The sequence below is a fragment of the Dendrobates tinctorius genome, unplaced genomic scaffold (genome assembly GCF_039654945.1).
Source record: "Dendrobates tinctorius isolate UK_male_01 unplaced genomic scaffold, ASM3965494v1 ptg000018l, whole genome shotgun sequence".
Classification (NCBI taxonomy): domain Eukaryota; kingdom Metazoa; phylum Chordata; class Amphibia; order Anura; family Dendrobatidae; genus Dendrobates; species Dendrobates tinctorius.
Window position 1 is genome coordinate 10912030 of NW_027361686.1, and position 23404 is coordinate 10935433.

A 23404-nucleotide genomic window follows, 5' to 3' on the forward strand; every position below is an offset into this window, starting at 1 on the left:
CAGATACCTGGTCTAGGAAGTTGATCTGCTGAGTATTATCACTTTATACCAATGTTTCGCAAATTCCAGTCCTCACGGCCCCCAACATGTTTTTAGAATTTCCTTAATATTGCACAGGTGACTGAATTATTAGGGCACCAGAAAAGATGAACTCACAAACACAATACTTAATCATATCCAATTACCATACTCTCAGTTGTTTTCTGATTAAAATCGTTTGCATCTTTATTCAGTCCTAACCGACCATGGGAAAGTTTGCTGCATCAGTATATCCAACAGACTACTTTTGGCTTCTTTAGCAACAGAAATAAATTCAGGTGCCAAACCCCTAAAAATTTAAACCCTTAAATCGGATCCGAAAAAATAGTCTAAACTATAAATTATACCCCTAAAAAATTCACACCTCAGTCCAGACCTCAAAGTGAATTCAGATTATTTTAAGTAGGTAAATAATGTTTCATACCAATTACAGTAAATATTTGTCAGCTTTATATGCCTCCCTATGTAAGGGTGACCTATTACAGCTGTCCCTACTGCTAGTAGCCAAAATGAAATTCACCAATTTTGCCCAATCAACATTGCCAAACTGGGAAATGTACCACATATCAACAATAAATACCTTTTGTGGCACCGTAAATCCTTTATAACAAAGTGGGTCCCACACAATGATACAGCAACACTGATTGACAATCAATTTCACATGCTGTTGTGCAAATGGAATAGACAACAGATGAAAATTACTGGCAATTATCAAGACACCCCCAATAAAGGAGTGGATCTGCAGGTGGGGACCACAGACCACATCTCAGTACCAATGCTTTCTGGCTGATGTTTTGGTCACTTTTGAATGTTGGTTGTGCTTGCACACTTGTGGTAGCAAGAGATGTACTCTACAACCCACACAAGTGGCTCAGATAGTGCAGCTCATCCAGGATGGCACATCAATGCGAGCTGTGGCAAGAAGGTTTGCTGTGTCTGTCAGCGTAGTGTCCAGAGGCTGGAGTCACTACCAGGAGACAGTGAAAAATGAGGATGAATGAACTCATTGAGATCAACTACCAGGAGACAGGCCAGCACCACCAGCAGGCCACAAATGTGCATGTGTCTGCACAAATGGTTAGAAACCGACTCCATGAGGATGGTTTGAGTCTCCGACGTCCACAGATGGGGGTTGTGCTCACAGCCCAACACCATGCAGGACACTTGACATTTGCCAAAGAACACCAGGATTGGTAAATTCGCCACGCGCTCTTTTTGCCTGAATGAGAATGTGGGAATTCCTTTTTGTGGAATCAGAATTAGACCTATCATCTATACTTATTTAACATTTAGGCTGGGTTCACATGTAGCGGAATTCCCGTGAAAGTTACCGCGAGAATTCCGGAATTCCATTCCGCGGGAAAATCGCATTTTAAATTCCCGCAATTTTCCTGCGGAAAAACTAGCGTTTTACAAGCTAATTAGCTTGCAGAATGCTAGCGTTTTCCAAGCGATCTGTAGCATCGCTTGGAGAACTGATTGACAGGTTGTCACACTCGTCAAACATAGTGTTTGACGAGTGTGACCAACTTTTTACTATGAGGCTGCCTATGTAGCATCAGTAGTAAAAAGATCTAATGTTAAAAATAATAATAATAAAAAAAAAATCGGGTTATATTCACCTTCCTACGTCCCACACAGCGTCCCCAGGCCTCCACGATGCTCCGACAGGTCCCGTTCCCAGTGGTGCATTGTGGCAATGACCTTTGATGACATCGCGGTCTCGTGAGACAAAGGTCATCGCAATGCATAACTGGGAACGGGAGCTGCTGCGTGTATCGCTGAAGCCTGGGGATGCTGCGCGGGACGTCGGAAGGTGAAAATAACCCGATTTTTTTATTTTAACTCTATTTTTTACAGGGATATGGTACCCACAGCCCGGAGGACAGTCTCCTCTCCTCCAGACCGTGAGTACCATCCGCAAATGTTCTGCTTACTTTTCGCATGGTGGGCACAGCCACATGCGGAAAGTAAGCAGGACAATGCATTCCTATGTGGGCGGAATCGCCGCGATTTTGCAAATTAATGAGCATGTTACAGATTTTTCCGCGATGCGATTCTGCCGCGGGAAAATCCGTAGCATTAGCACAGCATTGCGGAATACCATAGGATTGCATGGGATGCTGTTTTTTTGCGTTTTCGTGGCAAAATCGCGCTCTAAAAACCGCCACGAAAAAACCTGAACTTGTGAACACAGCCTTAAAGTTTATCTGAGCTCAGTGTTTCTTTTCCTGCATTTCTCCAGGTTGTGTGCCCTATCGCATATTGCAGCATTGTATACTGGATGACCGGTCAGCCCCCTGAAGCCATCCGCTTCCTCCTTTTTTCTGCCCTTGCCACTTCCACTGCTCTTGTTGCACAATCTTTGGGGCTCCTAATCGGTGCAGCATCTAATTCCTTACAAGTAAGGTCCAGGTCTTTTCTAGCACTGTATTTCTTTTTGTAGAGTAATGTAGCTACATTATGTACTGTTAAATAGTTCTCTGATGTACAATAAAAAAAATTATATTGTGGTACGTGTAAGCTGTGCCCAAAAATGACAAACGTATTTACATCAGTAATTCTTTGATAATTATTAACTTCCTAAAATCAATTACAGCTTGTTATCCAACTCCTCATCCACAATTTTGCATGTTGCCTTAATTTTGCATTTTTACATTATTCTCTCTATAGTTTTCTTACTTTCACCAGCCCTTTACCCAGACACCAGCCTTCCACCCCAGCAAGTCTTCTTCTTCAAAACTATTCCCTTACTGACCCGCCACACTGTTAGACCCGCTCATCCACAATTCTATATAGAACCTCAGAATCAGAGGCGTAGCTAGTCGTTTAGCTCGGGGAGGGGGGGGGCGAAAAATCTGAGTGGGCCCTTAACCGGTAACCTTGATTACAACTCAGGTGGTACAACGAATTGCAATAGCTCTGGGTGGGCCCCCACAGAGCAAGGGGCCTGGGGCAGCCACACCCTCTGCCCCCCTGGTAGCTACGCTGCTGCTCAGAGTGTAATAAAATGGACTTTTTACACTTTGGTCTAATATGTATTGTAAACCTCTTCCAGATTAGAGGGTCTTGGTTTGTCAACGTTTTATCTGTGACTGGGGAATATGGCATTAATGACTTCATGGGGTTCTTTAATAACAGCCTAAATGTGAAGCATCAATGACAATAATGGCAGTAATGTCTGCTGTCCCATTCAATAACATTTATGGCCATTTATGTATAAAAACTAGCTGTGGGGGCAAGAACAACAAAGAAGTGTGATAAGGAAGCTAGGGATAAGGAAAGTGGCGGAGAGGAAGAATGAAGAGGCTAAACCAAGAAAATCATATTTCAAGGTTCAAAAAGTTTCCTAAACCCTCATGAACTTCCCTCTTGTATTGATATATTTAACAAATTAATCACCTAAAACGATCCATGTAAGATTAAGTTCCGATACAAAAACTGTTCCGCTACATAATTTTAAACTTCATTGACTGACTAACGCAGTATGCAATTATGTCTTTTCTTCACAGGTTGCAACCTTCGTGGGCCCAGTTACGGCAATACCAGTGTTACTATTCTCAGGATTCTTTGTCAGCTTTAAGACCATTCCAACATATCTGCAATGGAGTTCTTACATCTCATATGTCAGGTCAGATTGGAAAAATGTGAAAAGTCCAACCAAATTACATAATCGGGACAAAAGGAAAATATATGGCACTGTGTGTGATTGCTGGGTATAATGCCAGCTGATTCTGATTTCTTTTCCTATACAATAAATATAAAAGGAAATTGTCAGTAGGTTTTCGCTATGTAATCTGAGGGATGCACAATAGAGGGCAAAAGACCCTGATTCCAGGGATGTGTCACTTACTAGGCTGTGTGTTGTACTTCTAATATAATCAGTGTTTTATCAGCAATATAATATCACTGCAGGACTAGGACTCATGTGCAAGCCAGTCAGGCTAATCTGTGTAACCCTGCCCTCACCATTGATTGGTAGCTTGCTCACAAAGTCCAGTGTTCACTGGACACTGCCAGTCAGGGGTGTGGGCCAGGTTATACATAGTTCAGCATTGTAATTCACTGCTACATCTACAGCAGAGAAAACAGGGATTCTAGCAAAACTGCACAAAGCAGCCCAGTAAGTGATGCATAGCTGGTATCACTATCAGCGTCTCTGCCCCTACATCATGCCGCTCTCAGATTACATGCTTGCTGCTGACAGATTCAATTTGACAGCAAAAATATGTGTCTCTAATCAGATTGTTTTCTTAGAAAACTAGCTGATCATTACATCAGTGTAGCAAAACACAGCATCCAGTTTTTCTCCTGCACAGCAGTTCCCCTGTCCAAGTCCTTAGCAGGTAACTAAACTCCTAACCATTTAGCATTTCTTTACAATTCTTTGCTCACACTCAGATTGGGCAGTTACCACGGACGTATGACCAGAATCACAGGGGTCAGTACTGTCCCCTCCTCTATTTAATTAGCTTCTTAGTGACTTTGGATAGGGCTTACAAAGTATATGTGCAGGTCATCCTGAGCTCTGTAATCAATCAGAACAGACAAACAGAATAATGACTTCCATACAGTATTATGGGCACCACATAGTGCTCCATACAGAATAATGAGCCACATTTATTGCTCCATACAGAATAATGAGTCTCATATATTGCCCCACACAGAATAATGAGCCCCATATATTGCCCTATACAGAATAATGAGCACCATATAATGCTCCATACAGTATAAGGAGCCCCATATATTGCTCCATACAGAATAATGAGCCTCATATATTGCCCCATACAGAATAATGAGCCCCATATATTGTTCCATACAGTATAATGAGCCCCATATATTGCTCCATACAGAATAATGAGCCTCATATATTGCTCCATACAGTATAAAGAGCACTGCATATTGCTCCATACAGTATAATGAGCCCCATATATTGCACCATACAGTATAATGAGCTCGATATAATGCTCCATACACTATAGTGGGCCCCATATAATACTCCATAAAGAATGAGCCTCGTATGTTGCTCCATACAGTATAATGAGCCCCATATAATACTCCAAACAGCATAATGAGCCCCATATAATGCTACATACAGTATATTGAGCCCCATATAATGTTCCATACAGTATAATGAGCTCCATATATTGCTCCATACAGTATAATGAGCCCAATATGTTGCGCCATACATAATGAGTCCCATATAATGCTCCATGCAGTTTATGATGAGTCCCATATATTGCTCCATATAAAATAGACCCCATATAATGCTCCATACAGTTTACGATAGGCCCCATATAATTCTCCAAATAGTATATGATGGGCCCCATATGATGCTTCATATATAATGGGCCCCATAAGATGCTCCATATATAATGAGCCTCACATTATGCTCCATATATGCTGGGCCCCATATAATGCTCCATATATGATGGGCCCCATATGATGAACCCCATATATTGCTCCAAACATTGAAAAATAGATAGCAAATTAAATCCTCACCTCTCCTCATTGGCCGCTGCTCTGGTCTGGACTCCTCAGCGTCACTGTCTTCCAGCTCTCTGCACTAACTGTTCAGGCAGAGATCGCACTCTAGTCGCTTCGTCGGGCCCTCTAACCTGAAATGTCACAGGCAGAGGACGCGGAAAATGCCACAGCAGAGAAACGTGGAGATGTAAGTATCGCAAGTAGCAGGCCCCTGAGCATGTGGGGGCCCAATCGTGAGCGCTGGCACAGACATCAGGCGCCCATAGCACGCCGATGTTCCTGAAGATGAGAGGGCACTCGCTGCCTGCTCAGGGCTCTGGCACTTGTCCAGGTGCTGATGCCCGGCCCTGTTCCGAGGGCTTATTGAAAGTATATGATAACAATAGCTATTAGGTGCTAGTTTTATTTTTAGGGCTCCCACTTATCAGGAGGGTTAATGGCCTCTTCTCCTCATTCACTATCCAAATGGGAAGAGAGAATGTGTTCATCACTCTCCATTGTAATTAACCCCTTCACCCCCCCCCCACCCCCCCAGGCCTGTTTTCACCTTCCTGACCAGGTCAATTCTCTCAATTCTGACCAGTGTCTCTTTGTGGTAATATATATGAAAAAGAACCTCGGCACACAGTATAATATCAATCTATTATTTTATTCATCCAAAAAAGGCACAATTAAGTTTAGTGAGACCAATGTTATACAGACATATTATCGACGTTTCGGCTATTTAAAGCCTTTTTCAAGATTTTATCTGTATGAAAACATGGTCCATACATATGTTGCCCATTGGACTTCTCAAGCATTCAATTCATGTGAAACATATATGAAAACCACCAAAGGAGTGACCGTCCAGAGGGCGCACAGGTCGTTGCCAGTGAAAGTCGCGACTTTCACTCCTTTGGTGGTTTTCATATATGTTTCACATGAATTGAATGCTTGAGAAGTCCAATGGGCAACATATGTATGGACCATGTTTTCATACAGATAAAATCTTGAAAAAGGCTTTAAATAGCCGAAACGTCGATAATATGTCTGTATAACATTGGTCTCACTAAACTTAATTGTGCCTTTTTTGGATGAATAAAATAATAGATTGATATTATACTGTGTGCCGAAGTTCTTTTTCATATATATTCTATTTTTTCCTCTGAGCACCAGACTAAAAGCAGTGAGCACCCCGTTTTCCATCTTTGTGGTAATAACTCTGGAACGCCTCAACAGATTTCACTGATTTTGAGAATGATTTTCGTGACACGATCTACTTTGTGTTAGTGGCAAATTTTGGTTGATATGATATGCATTTACTCATGAAAGTATGGAAAATGTTACAAAAAAATTGAAAATTTACAAATTTTCAAACTGTGAATTGTTATGCCTTTAACCCCTTCACCTCCAAGGGTGGTTTGCACGTTCATGACCGGGCTAATTTTTACAATTCTGACCACTGTCCCTTTATGAGGTCATAACTCTGGAAAGCTTCCATAGATCCCGGTGATTCTGATATTGTTTTCTCGTGACATATTGTACTTCATGATAGTGGTAAAATTTCATTCAAATAACTTGCGTTTATTTGTGAAAAAAGCGGAAATTTGGCGAAAATTTTGAAAATTTCGCAATTTTCCAACTTTGAATTTTTATGCCCTTAAATCACAGAGGTACGGCACACAAAAAACTTGATAAGTAACATTTCCCACATGTTTACTATACATCAGCACAATTTTGGAACCAAAATTTTTTTTGTTAGGAAGTTATAAGGGTTAAAAGTTGACCAGCGATTTCTCATTTTTGCAACACCATTTTATTTTTACGGACCACATCACATTTGAAGCCACTTTGAGGGGTCTATATGATAGAGAATACCCAAAAGTGACATCATTCTAAAACCTGCACCCCTTAAGGTGCTCAAAACCACATTCAAGAAGTTTATTAACCCTTTAGGTGCGTCACAGGAATTTTTTGAATATTTAAAAAAAAATGAACATCTAACTTTTTTTCACAAAAAAAATACTTCAGGTTCAATTTTTTTTATTTTACCAAGGGTATCAGGAGAATTTGGACTGCAAAAGTTATTGTGCAATTTGTCCTGAGTACGCTGATACCTGATATGTGGGGGGGAACCACTGTTTCGGCGCATGGCAGAGCTCAGAATGGAAGGAGCGCCGTTTGACTTTTTCAATGCAAAATTGGCTGGAATTCAGATCGGACGCCATGTCACGTTTGGAGATCCCCTGATGTACCTAAACAGTGGAAACCCCCCACAAGTGACCCCATTTTGGAAACTACACCCCCCAAGGAACTTATCTAGATATGTGGTGAGAACTTTGAACCCACAAGGGCTTCACAGAAGTTTATAACGGACAGCGGTACAATTAAAAAATCATATTTTTTCCACAAAAATGATCTTTTCACCCCCAATTTTTATTTTCCCAAGGGTAACAGGACCCTAAACGTTATTGTGTAATTTGTCCTGACTACGCTGATACCCGACATGTGGGGGTAAACCACTATTTGGGCGCATGGCAGAGCTCGGAAGGGAAGCAGCGCCATTTGACGTTTTTGGCTGGAATTGAGATCGGACACCATGTCGCGATTGGAAAACCCCTGATGTACCAAAACAGTGGAAACCCCCCACAAATAACACCATTTTGGAAACTAGACCCCCTAAGGAACATATCTAGATGTGTGGTGAGAACTTTGAACCCCCAAGGGCTTCACAGAAGTTTATAACATACAGCCGTACAATTAAAAAATCATATTTTTTCCACAAACATGATCAATTAATCCCCAATTTTTTTATTTTCCCAAGGGTAACAGGAGAAATTGAACCCCAAAAGTTGTTGTCCAATTTGTCCTGAGTATGCTGACACCCCATATGTGGGAGAAAACTACTGTATGGGCCCACGTTGGGGCTCGGAAGGGAAGTAGTGACGCTTTGGAATGCAGACTTTGATGGAATGGTCTGCGGGTGTCATGTTGCCTTTGGAGAGCCCCTAATGTACCTAAACAGTGGAAACCCCCCACAAATGACCCCATTTTGGAAACTAGACCCCCTAAGGAACTTATCTAGATGTGTGGTGAGCACTTTGAACCCCCAAGGGCTTCACAGAAGTTTATAATGCCCGGGCATGAAAATAAAAAAATTGTATTTTTTCCACAATCATGATCAATTAGTCACCAATTTTTTTATTTTCCCAAGGGTAACAGGAGAAATTGAACCCCAAAAGTTGTTGTCCAATTTGTCCTGAGTACACTGACACCCCATATGTGGGAGAAAACTACTGTCTGGACACACGTCGGGGCTCGGAAGGGAAGTAGTGACGTTTTGGAATGCAGACTTTGATGGAATGGTCTGCGGTTGTCATGTACGTTGGAGAGCCCCTGATGTACCTAAACTATTGAAACTCCCCACAAGTGTCCCCATTTTGGACACTAGACCCCCCACGGAACTTATGTAGATGAGTGGTGAGCACTTTGAACCCCAAGTGCTTCACAGAAGTTTATAACGCCCGGGCGTGAAAATAAAAAAATCATTTTTTTCCACAAAAATGATATTTTTGCCCCCAATTTTTTATTTTTCTAAGGGTAACAGGAGAAATTGGACCCCAAAAGTTGTTTTGCAATTTGTCCTGAGTAGGCTGATACCCTACATGTGGGGGTAAAACACTGTTTGGGCGCATGGCAGAGCTTAGAAGGGAAGGAGCACCATTTGACTTTTTCAACTCAGAATTGGCTGGAATTGAAATCAGACGCCATGTTGCATTTGGAGAGCACCTGATGTGCCCAAACAGTGGAAACCCCCAATTCTAACTCCAACCCGAACCTCAACACACCCCTAACCCTAATCTCAGCCCTAACCCTAGCCCTAGCCCTAACCCTAGCCCTAGCCCTAACCCTAGCCCTGGCCCTAACCCTAGCCCTAGCCCTAACCCTAATGAGAAAATGGAAATAAATACATTTTCTTTTAATTTTATTATTTTTCCCTAACTAAGGGGGTGATAACGGGGGGTTTGATTTACTATTTATGGCGGTTTTTATTTTTGGCAGCTGTCATACGCTAAAAGACGCTTTTTATTGTAAAAATAGTTTTTGCATCACCACATATTGAGAGATCTGTCACAGGCACTGCTGCAGACTTCCTCATGCCTGCGCTTTGCAGGCACTGAGGAAGTCAGCTCCCTGCAGGCCCCCGAAGGCCCCCGTCGCCATCTTGGATTCGGGGGCCTGCAGGGAAAGAGCCCCCGGCAGCAGCACTGCACATTGCGCTGCCGTGGGGGGCTCAGGGAAGCACGGAGGGAGCCCCCTCCCTGCCGATGCTTCCCTTTAACCCCCGGTACACCGCGATCATGTTTGATCGCGGTGTGCAAGGGGCTAACGTGTCGGGGGCGGTCCGTGACTGCCCCTGACACATTGTGCCGGGTGTCAGCTGTGATAATCAACTGACACCCGGCCGCGATCAGCGGCGCTCACCACGTGGGCGCCGCTGATCGTGGTAGACGTACTATCCCGTCCATGGGCATAGGGGCCCGGGTCCCATGGACGGGATAGTACGTCTGATGTCAGGAAGGGGTTAATGTACACTCTGCACATTGCGCTGCTGTGGGGGGCTCAGGGAAGCACGGAGGGAGCCCCCTCCCTGCCGATGCTTCCCTTTAACCCCCGGTACAAGGGGTTAACGTGTCAGGGGTGGTCCGTGACCGCCCCTGACACATTGTGCCGGGTGTCAGCTGTGATAATCAGCTGACACCCGGCCGCGATCAGCGGCGCTCACCACGTGGGCGCCGCTGATCGCGCTAGACGTACTATCCCGTCCATGGGCATAGGGACCCGGGTCCCATGGACGGGATAGTACGTCTGATGTTAGAAAGGGGTTATACCAGAGAGTTATATCACACAAAATAATTAATAAATTACATTTACCGAATGCGTACTTCACAGCATCATAATTTTTTAAGCATTTTTTTTGTTAGGAAGTTAGAAGGGTTAATCAGTAATTTCTAACTTTTTCAACAAAATTTACAAAACCAATTTTTTTTAGGGACCACATCACATTTATAGTGACTTTGAGGGACCTATGTGACAGAAAATACCAAAAGTGTCACCATTTTAAAAACAACACCACTCAGACTGGCAGAGGGGTGGGCGAGATTATGGGCTGGGGAAGGGGTGACTATACATTATGCATTTACATATGCTTGACTTGCCGGTGTGAGACTATAAATTTGTCCAGGCTTATAGGAGCACAAGAGAAATAAAAATTACACAGCCTGAAAGGGCTTCCCGAGCCCCATTTCAGGTTACTGTTAGGATACTACATACAAATAACCTGTAAGATTCCCTTTAAATGAATGTGGAAGGAAAAAAATTAAAATTTTACCTGTTCCCAGAAAAATGTTGCTTTAGACCCAAATTTTCAAAAGGGTACCATAAGAAAATGGACCCCAAAATTTGTTCTGCAGTTTCTAATGAGTACACATGATACCCCATATGTGGTGGAAAACTACTGTTTTTATTTGGAAGAGAAGAAGGAGCTCAAAAATGGCTGGAATACATAGCCAACGTCATGTTACATTTACAGAACCCCTGATGTTCCTAAACAGCGGAAACCCCCCACGTGTGACCCCATTTTGGAAACTACAACCTTCAAGGAACTTACCTAGAGGTGTGATGAGTGCCTTGAACCTACAGGTACTTCACATATTTTTATGTTGAGCCATGAATATGTAAAAATTTAATTTTCCAGCAAAAATGTTGCTTTAGCCCCCAGTTTTTCCTTTTCAGAAGAAAGGTAACAGAAGAAACTGGACCCCAAAATCTGTTATGTGATTTCCCTTGAGTACACCGATACCTCATATGTAGTGTAAAACTACTGTTTGGGCACACGGCAGGGACAGAAGGGAAGGAGCGCCAATTGAATTCTGGGGCTCAGTTTTGTCTGGAATAGATTGCTGATGCCATGTCACATTTAAAGACCCCCTGAATGCAACAAAACAGCAGAAACCATCAAAAATTACCTCATTTTGGAAACTACACTTCTTGAGGAATTCAAATAGGGTTGTAGTGAGCATTTTTAACACTCAGTTGATTCACAGAATTGAATAACATTGCGCTGAGTCTTTGGAAAACTACAATTTTTCCCACTAAATTGTTGCTTTGGGTCCAAGTTTTCAATTTTCAAAAAGTATTATACGAGAAAATGAAGTGTACAATTTATCTAGAGTACGCTAATACCACATATGTGGTCAAAAACTCCATTTCATACACAGTGGACAGCTCAGATTTTGCTGTTATAGTTTGTGGGTTCCATGTCACATTGGCAGTGCCCCTGAGGTGCCAGAACAGCAGAACCTCTCTATAAGTGACCCAAGTTTGCAAACTTTATCGCTCATTGAATTAATCTAATAGTGCAGAGATCATATTGACAAGACAGGTCTATCACAGACTTTTATGCCATTGGGCAGTGAAGAAAAAAATAATAACATTTTTACCACAAAAATTTTGTTTTAATGCCAGATTTTACATTTTCACATGGGAAAATGTGTAAAAATGGCATCAAATTGTGTCACACAATATCTGTCGAACATGGCAATACTCCATATTTGTACAGTACTGCTTATATGTGATTGTACAGTGCTGCTTAGCCACTCAGCGATACTCGGGAGGGAATTGACTCTCCGAGAGCAAATTGGCACTTTTCCAGAGTGTTTGCACTACCAGTAATGTGGAAGCCCCCTATATCTCCATTGACAGTGTTAGGCTGGCGGAACGCACCAAATGATATAGATGTTATTGAGGTGCGTTCGCAGCCTGGGGTCCACCGTGCAGTGATGGAAACTGCTGCTAGACAATGGCGGATAGTAGCACGCTCGGGTTACCTCATCCGGAGTGTGCGAGGCGAACCCTGTTACTTCACAAGGTCGCACTAATATAATGTGAGCGCAAGCGATGTGGTCACAGAACTCTGCCCAGAGGCATGGAGTCAGAGCCGCTGCAGCGGCGCTAGATAGTGACGCTAGGAAAGTGCTGTGCCCTGTAAGCTGTCAAAGGGTGCAGCGGATAGACTCGTACCGCCCAGAGGCACGGGAGATATGGCGGCACTATGGTGCTAACCTTTGTGCTGGACTGGAGCACTGTGGCACATGCTTTGCCACCATGAGGCGCTGACTCAGGCTGAACTAACCCTAACACATACGTATCAAAGGAAGGGGTTATTTAATGAGTCAGTCACCAGTTACATGCATCCATCATCACTCACACAAGTCTCAACAAAAGTCTATCTTAGCACATGGCCAAGTGGCCATGCGAACCTTTTATAGCAGCGTTCTTCTGGGACATTCCTGACCTTCCTGATGGTCCAATCCGAGCTGGAGAAGGACCTGAGCATGTGACCTCCGATCTCCAATGAGAGATTGTCCCACGGGCATGCTCAGTGGACTGACAGGAGGACTTAGTCCCTGGAGTAGCTCGCTGCTGACCAACATGCATTGCTATAGCTGGACCAGAGGTGGCAGCAGCAAACAAACCTACAATGCTGGTGTGAGCAGAGCGCTGGGATCGACGAGTGTGCTGAGCAGGCTCCACTATGGCCGGAGAGGAATGGGAGACCACCGAAGGCAAAGCTCAGGATTCCTGCTGTGCAGCGACAGGAACCCAACGCCTAACAGACAGATCGTAGACTTAGGTTGAGGCTTCTTTTTGTAGATTGAGTTGGGAACATTTTGGATCACATTTATCCTGAGCTCTATGCTGAGCACTTCCATTTGGATTTCCATCGAAATCTCCGTAAGATTGTGAATAAAATGAAACTCCTGAGGGATCCATTCATTACAATGAGGGAGCAGCATTACTTTGGTCTCCGTATGGCCTTTGTTTAGCGTTGTCTTTCTTTTCAGAGGTGAACAAAACTGCTGTGGCAGACTGTGCTTTTATGCATGCTTAAAAAGAAGGACACCACCGTAACATATACCAGACTGCTTCCACAGTGTCTCAATCTGCCTCATTATAGGGCATCTTCGGCCTAGTGTTAAGTATGAATCACGTATTTCAGAGAATCACACAGAAACCCTGGTGGAAGCGCTCACTGCAGAGCACAGGATAAATGTAAGCTGAGCCTTACTGTGATATTTGGGGGGCAGAATGAACAAATCAACAGCAGGTTAAGAATTTGTTGTATTTATTTCTTTATACCTTTCCACATGTCGTATAAACAATTAGACAACTTTATTCTTAGAGTCGGTGCAATTACGGCAATACCAGATTTATATAGTTCTTTCAAGTTTGACTGCTGTCACACACTAAAAGACGATTTTTTTTTGCAAAATCATGTTTTTTCATCACCATATTTTGAGAGCTATAATTTTTAGATATTCCTTCCAATAGAGTCATGTGAGGGGTTGTTTCTTTTGGGGTCAAGTTGGCGTTTTTATTCGTACCATTTTTGGGGACATAACATTTTTTGATCATTTTCTATTCCGATTTTTGTGAGGCAGAATGAACAAAAACCAGCAATTCAATATTTTTATTTTGTTTTTGAATGCCATTCACCACATGGTAAATTTGTAAGTGAGCTTTTTTCTTTGTGTCAGTACGATTATAGTGATACTACACTTACAGCGGGTACGGAAAGTATTCAGACCCCTTTAAATTTTTCACTTTGTTTCATTGCAGCCATTTGGTAAATTAAAAAAAGTTCATTTTTTTTCTCATTAATGTACACATTGCACCCCATCTTGACTGAAAAAATAGAAATGTGGAAATTTTTGCAAATATGTTAATAAAGAAAAAATGAAATATCACATGGTCATAAGTATTCAGACGGTTGCTCAGTATTGAGTAGAAGAACCATTTTGAGCTAGTACAGCCATGAGTCTTCTTGGGAATGATGCAACAAGTTTTTCACACCTGGATTTGGGGATCCTCTGCCATTCTTCCTTGCAGATCGTCTCCTGTTCCATCAGGTTGGATGTTGAACATTGGTAGACAGACATTTTCAGGTCTCTCCTGAGATGCTCAATTGGGTTTAAGTCAGTGCTCTGGCTGGGCCAGTCAAGAAAGGTCACAGAGTTGTTCTGAAGCCACTCCTTTGTTATTTTAGTTGTGTGCTTAGGGTCATTGTCTTGTTGGAAGGTGAACCTTCGGCCAAGTCTGAGGTGCAGAGCACTCTGGAAGAGGTTTTCATCCAGGATATCTATGTACTTGGCCGCATTCATGTTTACTTCAATGGTAACAAGTCATCCTCTCCCTGCAGCTGAAAAACCTGAAAAACACCTCCATAGCATGATGCTGCCACCACCATGTTTCACTGTTGGGTTTGTATTGGGCAGGTGATGAGCAGTGCCTGGTTTTCTCCACACATACCCCTTAGAATTATCAACAAAAAGTTCTATCTTCGTCTCATCAGACCAGAGAATCTTATTTCTCATAGTCTGGGAGTCCTTCATGTTTTTTATTTATCAAACTCTATGTGGGCTTTCATATGTCTTGCACTGAGGAGAAGCTTCTGTGGGCCATTCTGCCATAAAGGCCGACTGGTGGAGAGCTGCAGTGATAGTGGACTTTGTAGATCTTTTTCCCATCTCCCTAATGCATCTCTCGAGCTCAGCCACAGTGATCTTGGGGTTCTTCTTTACCTCTCTCACCAGGGCTCTTCTCCCACGATTGCTCAGTTTGGCTGGACGGCCAGGTCTAAGAAGGATTCTGGTGGTCCCAAACTTCTTCCATTTAAGGATTATTTAGGCCACTGTGCACTACTCAAGGTTCCACAGGAACCTTGAGTACTGCAGAAATTCTTTTGTAACCTTGGCCAGATGTGTGCCTCACCACAATTCTGTCTCTGAGCTCTTTGGTCAGTTCCTTTGACCTCATGATTCTCATTAGGTCTGACATGCGCTGTGAGCTGTGAGGTCTTATATAGACAGGTGTGTGCCTTTACAAATCAAGTCCTATATTTAAACACAGCTGGACTCCAATGAAGGAGTAGAACCATCTCAAGGAGGATCACAAGGAAATGGACAGCATGTGACTTAAATATGAGTGTCTGAGCAAAGGGTCTGAATACTTATGACCATGTGATATTTCGGTTTTTCTTTTTTAATAAATTTGCAAAACTTTCTAAATTTCTGTTTTTTCGGTCAAGATGGGGTGCAGAGTGTACATTAACCCCTTCCTGACATCAGACGTACTATCCCGTCCATGGGACCCGGGCCCCTATGCCCATGGACGGGATAGTACGTCTACCACGATCAGCGGCGCCCACGTGGTGAGCGCCGCTGATCGCGGCCGGGTGTCAGTTGATTATCACAGCTGACACCCGGCACAATGTGTCAGGGGCAGTCACGGACCGCCCCCGACACGTTAGCCCCTTGCACACCGCGATCAAACATGATCGCGGTGTACCGGGGGTTAAAGGGAAGCATCGGCAGGGAGGGGGCTCCCTCCGTGCTTCCCTGAGCCCCCCACGGCAGCGCAATGTGCAGTGCTGCTGCCGGGGGCTCCTTTCCTGCAGGCCCCCGAATCCAATATGGCGACGGGGCCTTCGGGGGCCTGCAGGAAGCTGGCTTCCTCAGTGCCTGCAAAGCTCAGGCATGAGGAAGCCTTGTGCACTGCCTGTGACAGATCGCTGATCTGTCACAGTGATCTGTGATGTGACAGATCAGCGATCTGTCACAGAACAGTGATGTCCCACCTGGGACTATTTAATAAAGTAAAAAAAAATTTAAAAAAAGTGTTAAAATAATTTAAAAAAAAATCGCCAAATAAAAAAAAAAAAAATATTCCCCCAAATAATTCCATTTTTTGAAAATAAAAAACAAACAAACAATAAAAGTACACATATTAGGTATCGCCACGTCCGCAACGACCCGCACTATAAAACTGTCCCATTAGTTAACCCCTTTAGCGAACCCCTTAAAAAATAAAAATAAAAAGCGAAGCAAAAAATAATGATTTATTATCATACTGCCAAACAAAAAGTGCAATAACGCGCAATCAAAAAGACACATATAAATATCCATGGTACCGCTGAAAACGTCATCTTGTCCCGTAAAAAACGAGCCGTGACACAGCATCATTAGCGAAAAAATAAAAAAGTTATAGCTCGCAGAATAAAGTGATGCAAAAATAATTATTTTTTATATAAAATAGTTTTCATTGCATAAAACCGACAAAACATAAAAAAACGACCTAAATGAGGTATCGCTGTAACCGTACTGACCCGAAGAATAAAACCGCTTTATCAATTTTACCGCACGGGGAACGGTGTAAACGCACCCCCCCAAAAGAAATTCATGAAACGCTGGTTTTTGTTCATTCTGCGCTCCAAAAATCGGAATAAAAAGCGATCAAAAAATGTCACGTGCCCGAAAATGGTACCAATAAAAACGTCAACTCGTCCCACAAAAAAGAAGACCTCACATGACTCGGTGGGTCAAAATACGGAAAAATTATAGCTCTCAATATGTGGTGATGCAAAAACTATTTTTACAATAAAAAGCGTCTTTTAGCGTGTGACAGCCGGCAAACATAAAAACCGCCATAAATAGTAAATCAAACCCCCCGTTATCACCCCCTTAGTTAGGGAAAAATAATAAAATAAAAAAAAATGTATTTATTTCCATTTTTCCATTACGGTTAGGGTTAGGGTTAGGGCTAGGGTTAGGGCTAGGGTTAGGGCTAGGGTTAGGGCTAAAGTTAGGGCTGGGGTTAGGGTTAGGGCTGAGATTAGGGTTAGGGGTGTGTTGGGGCTCGGGTTGGAGTTAGAATTGGGGGTTTCCACTGTTTGGGCACATCAGGGGCTCTCCAAATGCAACATGGCGTCTGATTTCAATTCCAGCCAATTCTGAGTTGAAAAAGTCAAATGGTGCTCCTTCCCTTCCAAGCTCTGACATGCGCCCAAACAGTGTTTTACCCCCACATGTAGGGTATCAGCCTACTCAGGACAAATTGAAAAACAATTTTTTGGGTCCAATTTCTCCTGTAACCCTTAGGAAAATAAAAAATTGGGGGCAAAAATATCATTTTTGTGGAAAAAAATGATTTTTTTATTTTCACGTCTGAGCGTTATAAACTTCTGTGAAGCACTTGGGGGTTCAAAGTGCTCACCACACATCTAGATAAGTTCCGTGGGGGGTCTAGTGTCCAAAATGGGGTCACTTGTGGGGAGTTTCAATAGTTTAGGTACATCAGGGGCTCTCCAAACGCACATGACACCCGCAGACCATTCCATCAAAGTCTGCATTCCAAAACGTCACTACTTCCCTTCCGAGCCCCGACGTGTGTCCATACAGTAGTTTTCTGCCACATATGGGGCGTCAGCATACTCAGGACAAATTGGACAACAACTTTTGGGGTTCAATTTCTCCTGTTACCCTTGGAAAAATAAAAAAATTGGGGACTAATTGATCATGTTTGTGGAAAAAATACGATTTTTTTATTTTCATGCCTGGGCATTATAAACTTCTGTGAAGCCCTTGGGGGTTCAAAGTGCTCACCTCACATCTAGATAAGTTCCTTAGGGGGTCTAGTTTTCAAAATGGCATCATTTGTGCGGGGTTTCCACTGTTTAGGTACATTAGGGGCTCTTCAAAGGCAACATGACACCCGCAGACCATTCCATCAAAGTCTGCATTCCAAAACGTCACTACTTCCCTTCCGAGCCCCGACGTGTGCCCATACAGTAGTTTTCTCCCACATATGGGGTGTCAGCATACTCAGGACAAATTGGACAACAACTTTTGGGGTCCAATTTCTCCTGGTATCCTTGGGAAAATAAAAAAAATGGTGACTAAAAGATCATGTTTGTGGAAAAAATACGAATTTTTTATTTTCACGCCCGGGCGTTATAAACTTCTGTGAAGCATTGGGGGGTTCAAAGTGCTCACCACACATCTAGATAAGTTCCTTGGGGGGTCTAGTTTACAAAATGGTGTCATTTGTGGGGGGTTTCTACTGTTTAGGTACATCAGGGGTTTTCCAATCGCGACATGGTGTCCGATCTCAATTCCAGCCAAAAACGTCAAATGGCGCTGCTTCCCTTCCGAGCTCTGCCATGCGCCCAAATAGTGGTTTACCCCCACATGTGGGGTATCAGCGTACTCAGGATAAATTGCACAATAACTTTTAGGGTCCTGTTACCCTTGGAAAAATAAGAATTGAGGGTGAAAAGATCATTTTTGTGGAAAAAATATGATTTTTTAATTGTACCGCTGTACGTTATAAACTTCTGTAAAGCCCTTGTGGGTTCAAAGTTCTCACCACATATCTAGATAAGTTCCTTGGGGGGTCTAGTTTCCAAAATGGGGTCACTTGTAGGGGGTTTCCACTGTTTAGGTACATCAGGGACTCTCCAAACATGACATGGCGTCCGATCTGAATTCCAGACAATTTTGCATTGAAAAAGTCAAACGGCGCTCCTTCCATTCTGAGCTCTGCCATGCGCCGAAACAATCGTTCCCCCCCACATATCAGGTATAAGCGTACTCAGGACAAATTGCACAATAACGTTTGCAGTCCAATTTCTCCTGTTACCCTTGGTAAAATAAAAAAAAATTGAACCTGAAGTACTTTTTTTGTGAAAAAAAGTTAGATGTTCATTTTTTTTTAAATATTCAAAAGAATTCCTGTGACGCACCTAAAGGGTTAATAAACTTCTTGAATGTGGTTTTCAGCACCTTAAGGGGTGCAGTTTTTAGAATGGTGTCACTTTTGGGTATTTTCAATCATATAGACCCCTCAAAGTGGCTTCAAATGTGATGTGGTCCGTAAAAATAAAATTGTTTTGTAAAAATGAGAAATCGCTGGTCAACTTTTAACCCTTATAACTTCCTAACAAAAAAAAATTTTGGTTCCAAAATTGTGCTGATGTAAAGTAAACATGTGGAAAATGTTAGTTAGCAAGTTTTTTGTGTGCCGTATCTCTGTGATTTAAGGGCATAAAAATTCAAAGTTGGAAAATTGCGAAATTTTAAAAATTTTCGCCAAATTTCCGTTTTTCTCACAAATAAACGCAAGTTGTTTGAATGAAATTTTACCACTAACATGAAGTACAATATGTCACGAGAAAACAGTGTCAGAATCACCGGGATCCATGGAAGCGTTCCAGAGTTATGACCTCATAAAGGTACAGTGGTCAGAATTGTAAAAATTGGCCCGGTCATGAACGTGCAAACCACCCTTGGGGGTGAAAGGGTTAATGATAAAAAAGTGAACTTGTTTGAATTTACCAAATGGCTGAAATGAAACCAAGGGTAAAAAATTTAAAGGGGTCTGAATATTTTCCATACCAACTGTATATAATTTTTTTTATGTTTTGCCGTTTTTACAAAATCAAAACTATTTTATAGAAAAAAATAGTTGATTTTGCTTTGCTATATTCTGAGATCTATAGCTTTTTCATTTCTCCGCTGATGGAGCTATATGGACAAGATGACTTTTTCAGAGATACAAATTTATTTCCATTCAACTTTTTGCATTTTATTCCACTTTTTGTTCAGCGGTATGACAAAGAAGCATAGTTTTTTGTTTTTTTTATATATTTTTTATGATGTTCACTGAAAGGGTTAATTAGTGTGACAGTTTTATAGATTGGGTCGTTCCGGATGCGGTGATACCAAATTTGTGTACTTTTATGGGTTCTTTTTGTTTTTACATAAATATACCTATTTATTGGTACAATTTTTTTTGTTCTTTATTTTATGATTTTTTTTTCACTTTTTTTATTCAGTCCCTCTATGGGACTATAACTTTTATTAGTCTGATCACTAATTTAATGCATTGCAATGTACCAGAATCATACCTGTCAGTGTTACATTTACAGAAGCCTCATAGACCATGCTCATAGCATGGTCTAAGCACGCCATCGTTGCTGGCAGAACTGGAGATCGTCATGACTACCTCGGGTTGCCATGATAACGATCAGGCCCTCACAATAATGTCGTAGAGGTGCCAATCGGAGGGGAGAGGAAACCCCCCTCCCTCTCCCTGCCTACCAAATGCTGCAATCGATATTAGGCACCGCTCCTGGCAGTGACAGCCGAGACTTTGCTATCACGTAAGCTGAACTCTTGGTGGCGATCGCGTGGGCACAGCTCCTGTGCTGCGCACGATCGCCATGATGTACCCATATTTTAAAGGTTGGGAACTTCTAGCCGACCATGATGTATGGGTACATTAAAGGTCATGAAGGGTTTAAAGGGGTTGATCTGTGGGGCTCTGACCGCTGGGACCCATACTGATCATTCATCAGAATGGGGAATTTTTATCGCCGCTAGAATGGACCCATAGTGCACATGGTCGTATGTCTCTCCATTCATTCTCTATGGGACTGTGGAGAGTGTGCTTGGCTTTTCTGGTAGCCAAAAGTGAAAAAATAGAGTGACAGTCAGGCATCTAACCTGATGCTCCATTTTGTAACGGGGATAAAAAATCCCTGCCGGGAATAAAAATTCACCATTCCACCTACAAGTGCAAGCCCCACCATTCAGGCCCCTGTAATGTGGAATGTTGAAACAGTCTAGTGTTTCACTTCTCCAATAAACCACAATGAATATAACAGCAATCTTGCATGGTCACTTCTTCACCTCATTTATTCCTTATTCCCAAATATGGGGGTCCTTGAGATGGTCACACAGTGCATCATCATTACCTGTCCCATTGTTGCGACCTACTACTCCTCTTCTCCTTGACATGGAAACTACATATGAGCAGTTCCAGATGCTGTCAACCTTGTCTGTGATCAAATGGTTGAGGGATGCACAGAGGCATGTGGTCCCCAGGTCGCAGGTTGTGCACCACTGAACTATATAGTAGAGTTGAGAAAAAAGATTCCCACTGCCATGGTCCAGCATCCAGTCTACCGTGGCAGCTGGACCAAGATAGTCTTGACTTTTACAGGAGATATTCTCAGCCCGACACATTGCGCGCTTCTGGTGTCTACTAGGCACAATCTACGTCATGTCACAAGATCTAGTAAATGCTGTAAGCTCTCAGGACACAGAACTGAAGAAGTCAGCTGCAGAAGTCAAGGCTGTCTTGGTCCAGCTGCCATGGTGGATAAAACTGGGCACCATTCCCGGGCAACGCAACTCATTTTGCTCAATTTGATTAGATCATTATTTCTTCTTATCAGTATTGTTTTAAGATCCTCGGTGTCCGGTTTCCATTATGTAACACTCAGTATATTGGATAAGATTGTCTTTGACTGTATTTTGTTTGCTTAATAGATATGGCTTTGAAGGTGTTATCCTGACTATCTATGGCATGGACCGTGCAAAATTACAATGCAATGAAGAACCCTGCAGGACCCCATTTCAGGATCCTCATCAAATCCTACAAGAACTTGATGTTGAGGATGCAAAACTTTACGTTGACTTTCTTGTGCTGGGAGTTTTCTTTGTTGGACTTCGCCTCCTGGCCTATCTTGTGTTACGCTACCGTGTTAAATCTGAGAGGTAGATTGTAAAACTGGAAATTTCATTTAGGACATTTATTCTAACTATGACATATGGTGCAAGGAGATACATTCACAGACAGAATTCTATGAGTTCTCCATAACTAAAGTTTCTGTTGCCCATTTTCCCCTCACTGTGTGTTGCATACATCAACCGTGCTGAGACTTGTACTAAATAATTATACCTGTTCAGTTCCTTTGGAGCAGAGAAAACATGTTCTGCCTATAAGATTGTCATTTGAGCATGTTTACTATAAAGCATGAAAGATCCCTCAAGGGGAAGACCAGTTTCTGAAAGTAAAAGTGGCTGATGGTGTCATTTTTATAAATGGTGATAAAAGCCACGTCTTGCTCTGTAAAGTACAACTGGAACTGTCCCAATTGCTAAATTTTATTGCATGTAACAATGTATTCCAAATCTTTGACATACAATTCTAATTTTTGGTCCTGCACCTTGATCTTTATTGCAGATAATCAGCTAATACATGATAAATCTGTTCCTTCATTACATTTCCTTCTTTATATAGTAAAAATCTTCTTTTTTTACAATCCTATCATTTTTTTATCTACATAAATGGCATGAATTTCTCAAAAATATTTCTTATATATGTCCCTCTTCACACATATTCATAGGGTGTAATGCAAACTTCTCATAACATATTTCATATAATAAAGGCAATATGTGGTAGAACGCCAACCCCAAAGCAATATAACTGCGGATGATTAGTAATAATTTCATATATTTCTTGTTATTGCACATAAATTCAATTCTATCCTCGTATACGACTTGAACATAAGTTATTAAATATTTGTACTTAACGTTCAAGAATTGGCCAATCAAAGTAAAATATTTACTAAAAAAAATCTCTTTTTGCTTCTGACCAAACCAATACATTCCTGTTTAAACTATCGGGTGTCCTCACATTGCTATCAGGTGTCCTCACATTGCTATCAGGTGTCCTCACATTCCTATCGGGTGTCCTCACATTGCTATCGGGTGTCCTCACATTCCTATCGGGTGTCCTCACATTGCTATCGGGTGTCCTCACATTGCTATCGGGTGTCCTCACATTGCTGTCGGGTGTCCTCACATTGCTGTCGGGTGTCCTCACATTGCTGTTGGGTGTCATCACATTGCTGCCGGGTGTCCTCACATTGCTATCGGGTGTCCTCACATTGCTATCGTGTGTCCTCACATTGCTATCGGGTGTCCTTACATTCCTATCGGGTGTCCTCACATTGCTATCGGGTGTCCTCACATTCCTATCAGTTGTCCTCACATTGCAATCGGTTGTCCTCACATTGCTATCGGGTGACCTCACATTGCTATTGGGTATATTCACATTCCTATCGGGTGTCCTCGCATTCCTATCGGGTGTCCTCACATTGCTATCGGGTGTCCTCACATTGCTATCGGGTGTCCTCACATTGCTGTCAGGT

General features: G+C 42.4%; 1 protein-coding gene across 2 annotated transcripts in view; it reads left to right on the forward strand.

Annotated features, from left to right (window-relative positions):
* ABCG4 (ATP binding cassette subfamily G member 4) overlaps positions 1-22789 on the forward strand; it is a 173419-nt gene extending 150630 nt beyond the window's left edge. For both annotated transcript variants that reach the window (XM_073566456.1, XM_073566457.1), the window contains 3 exons: positions 2285-2443; positions 3552-3670; positions 21738-22789. In XM_073566456.1, the coding sequence (XP_073422557.1) occupies positions 2285-2443; positions 3552-3670; positions 21738-21969 (510 nt within the window). In that variant the 3' untranslated portion in view covers positions 21970-22789. The remainder of the gene's footprint in view (positions 1-2284; positions 2444-3551; positions 3671-21737) is intronic.
* The last annotated feature ends 615 nt before the right edge of the window (positions 22790-23404 follow it).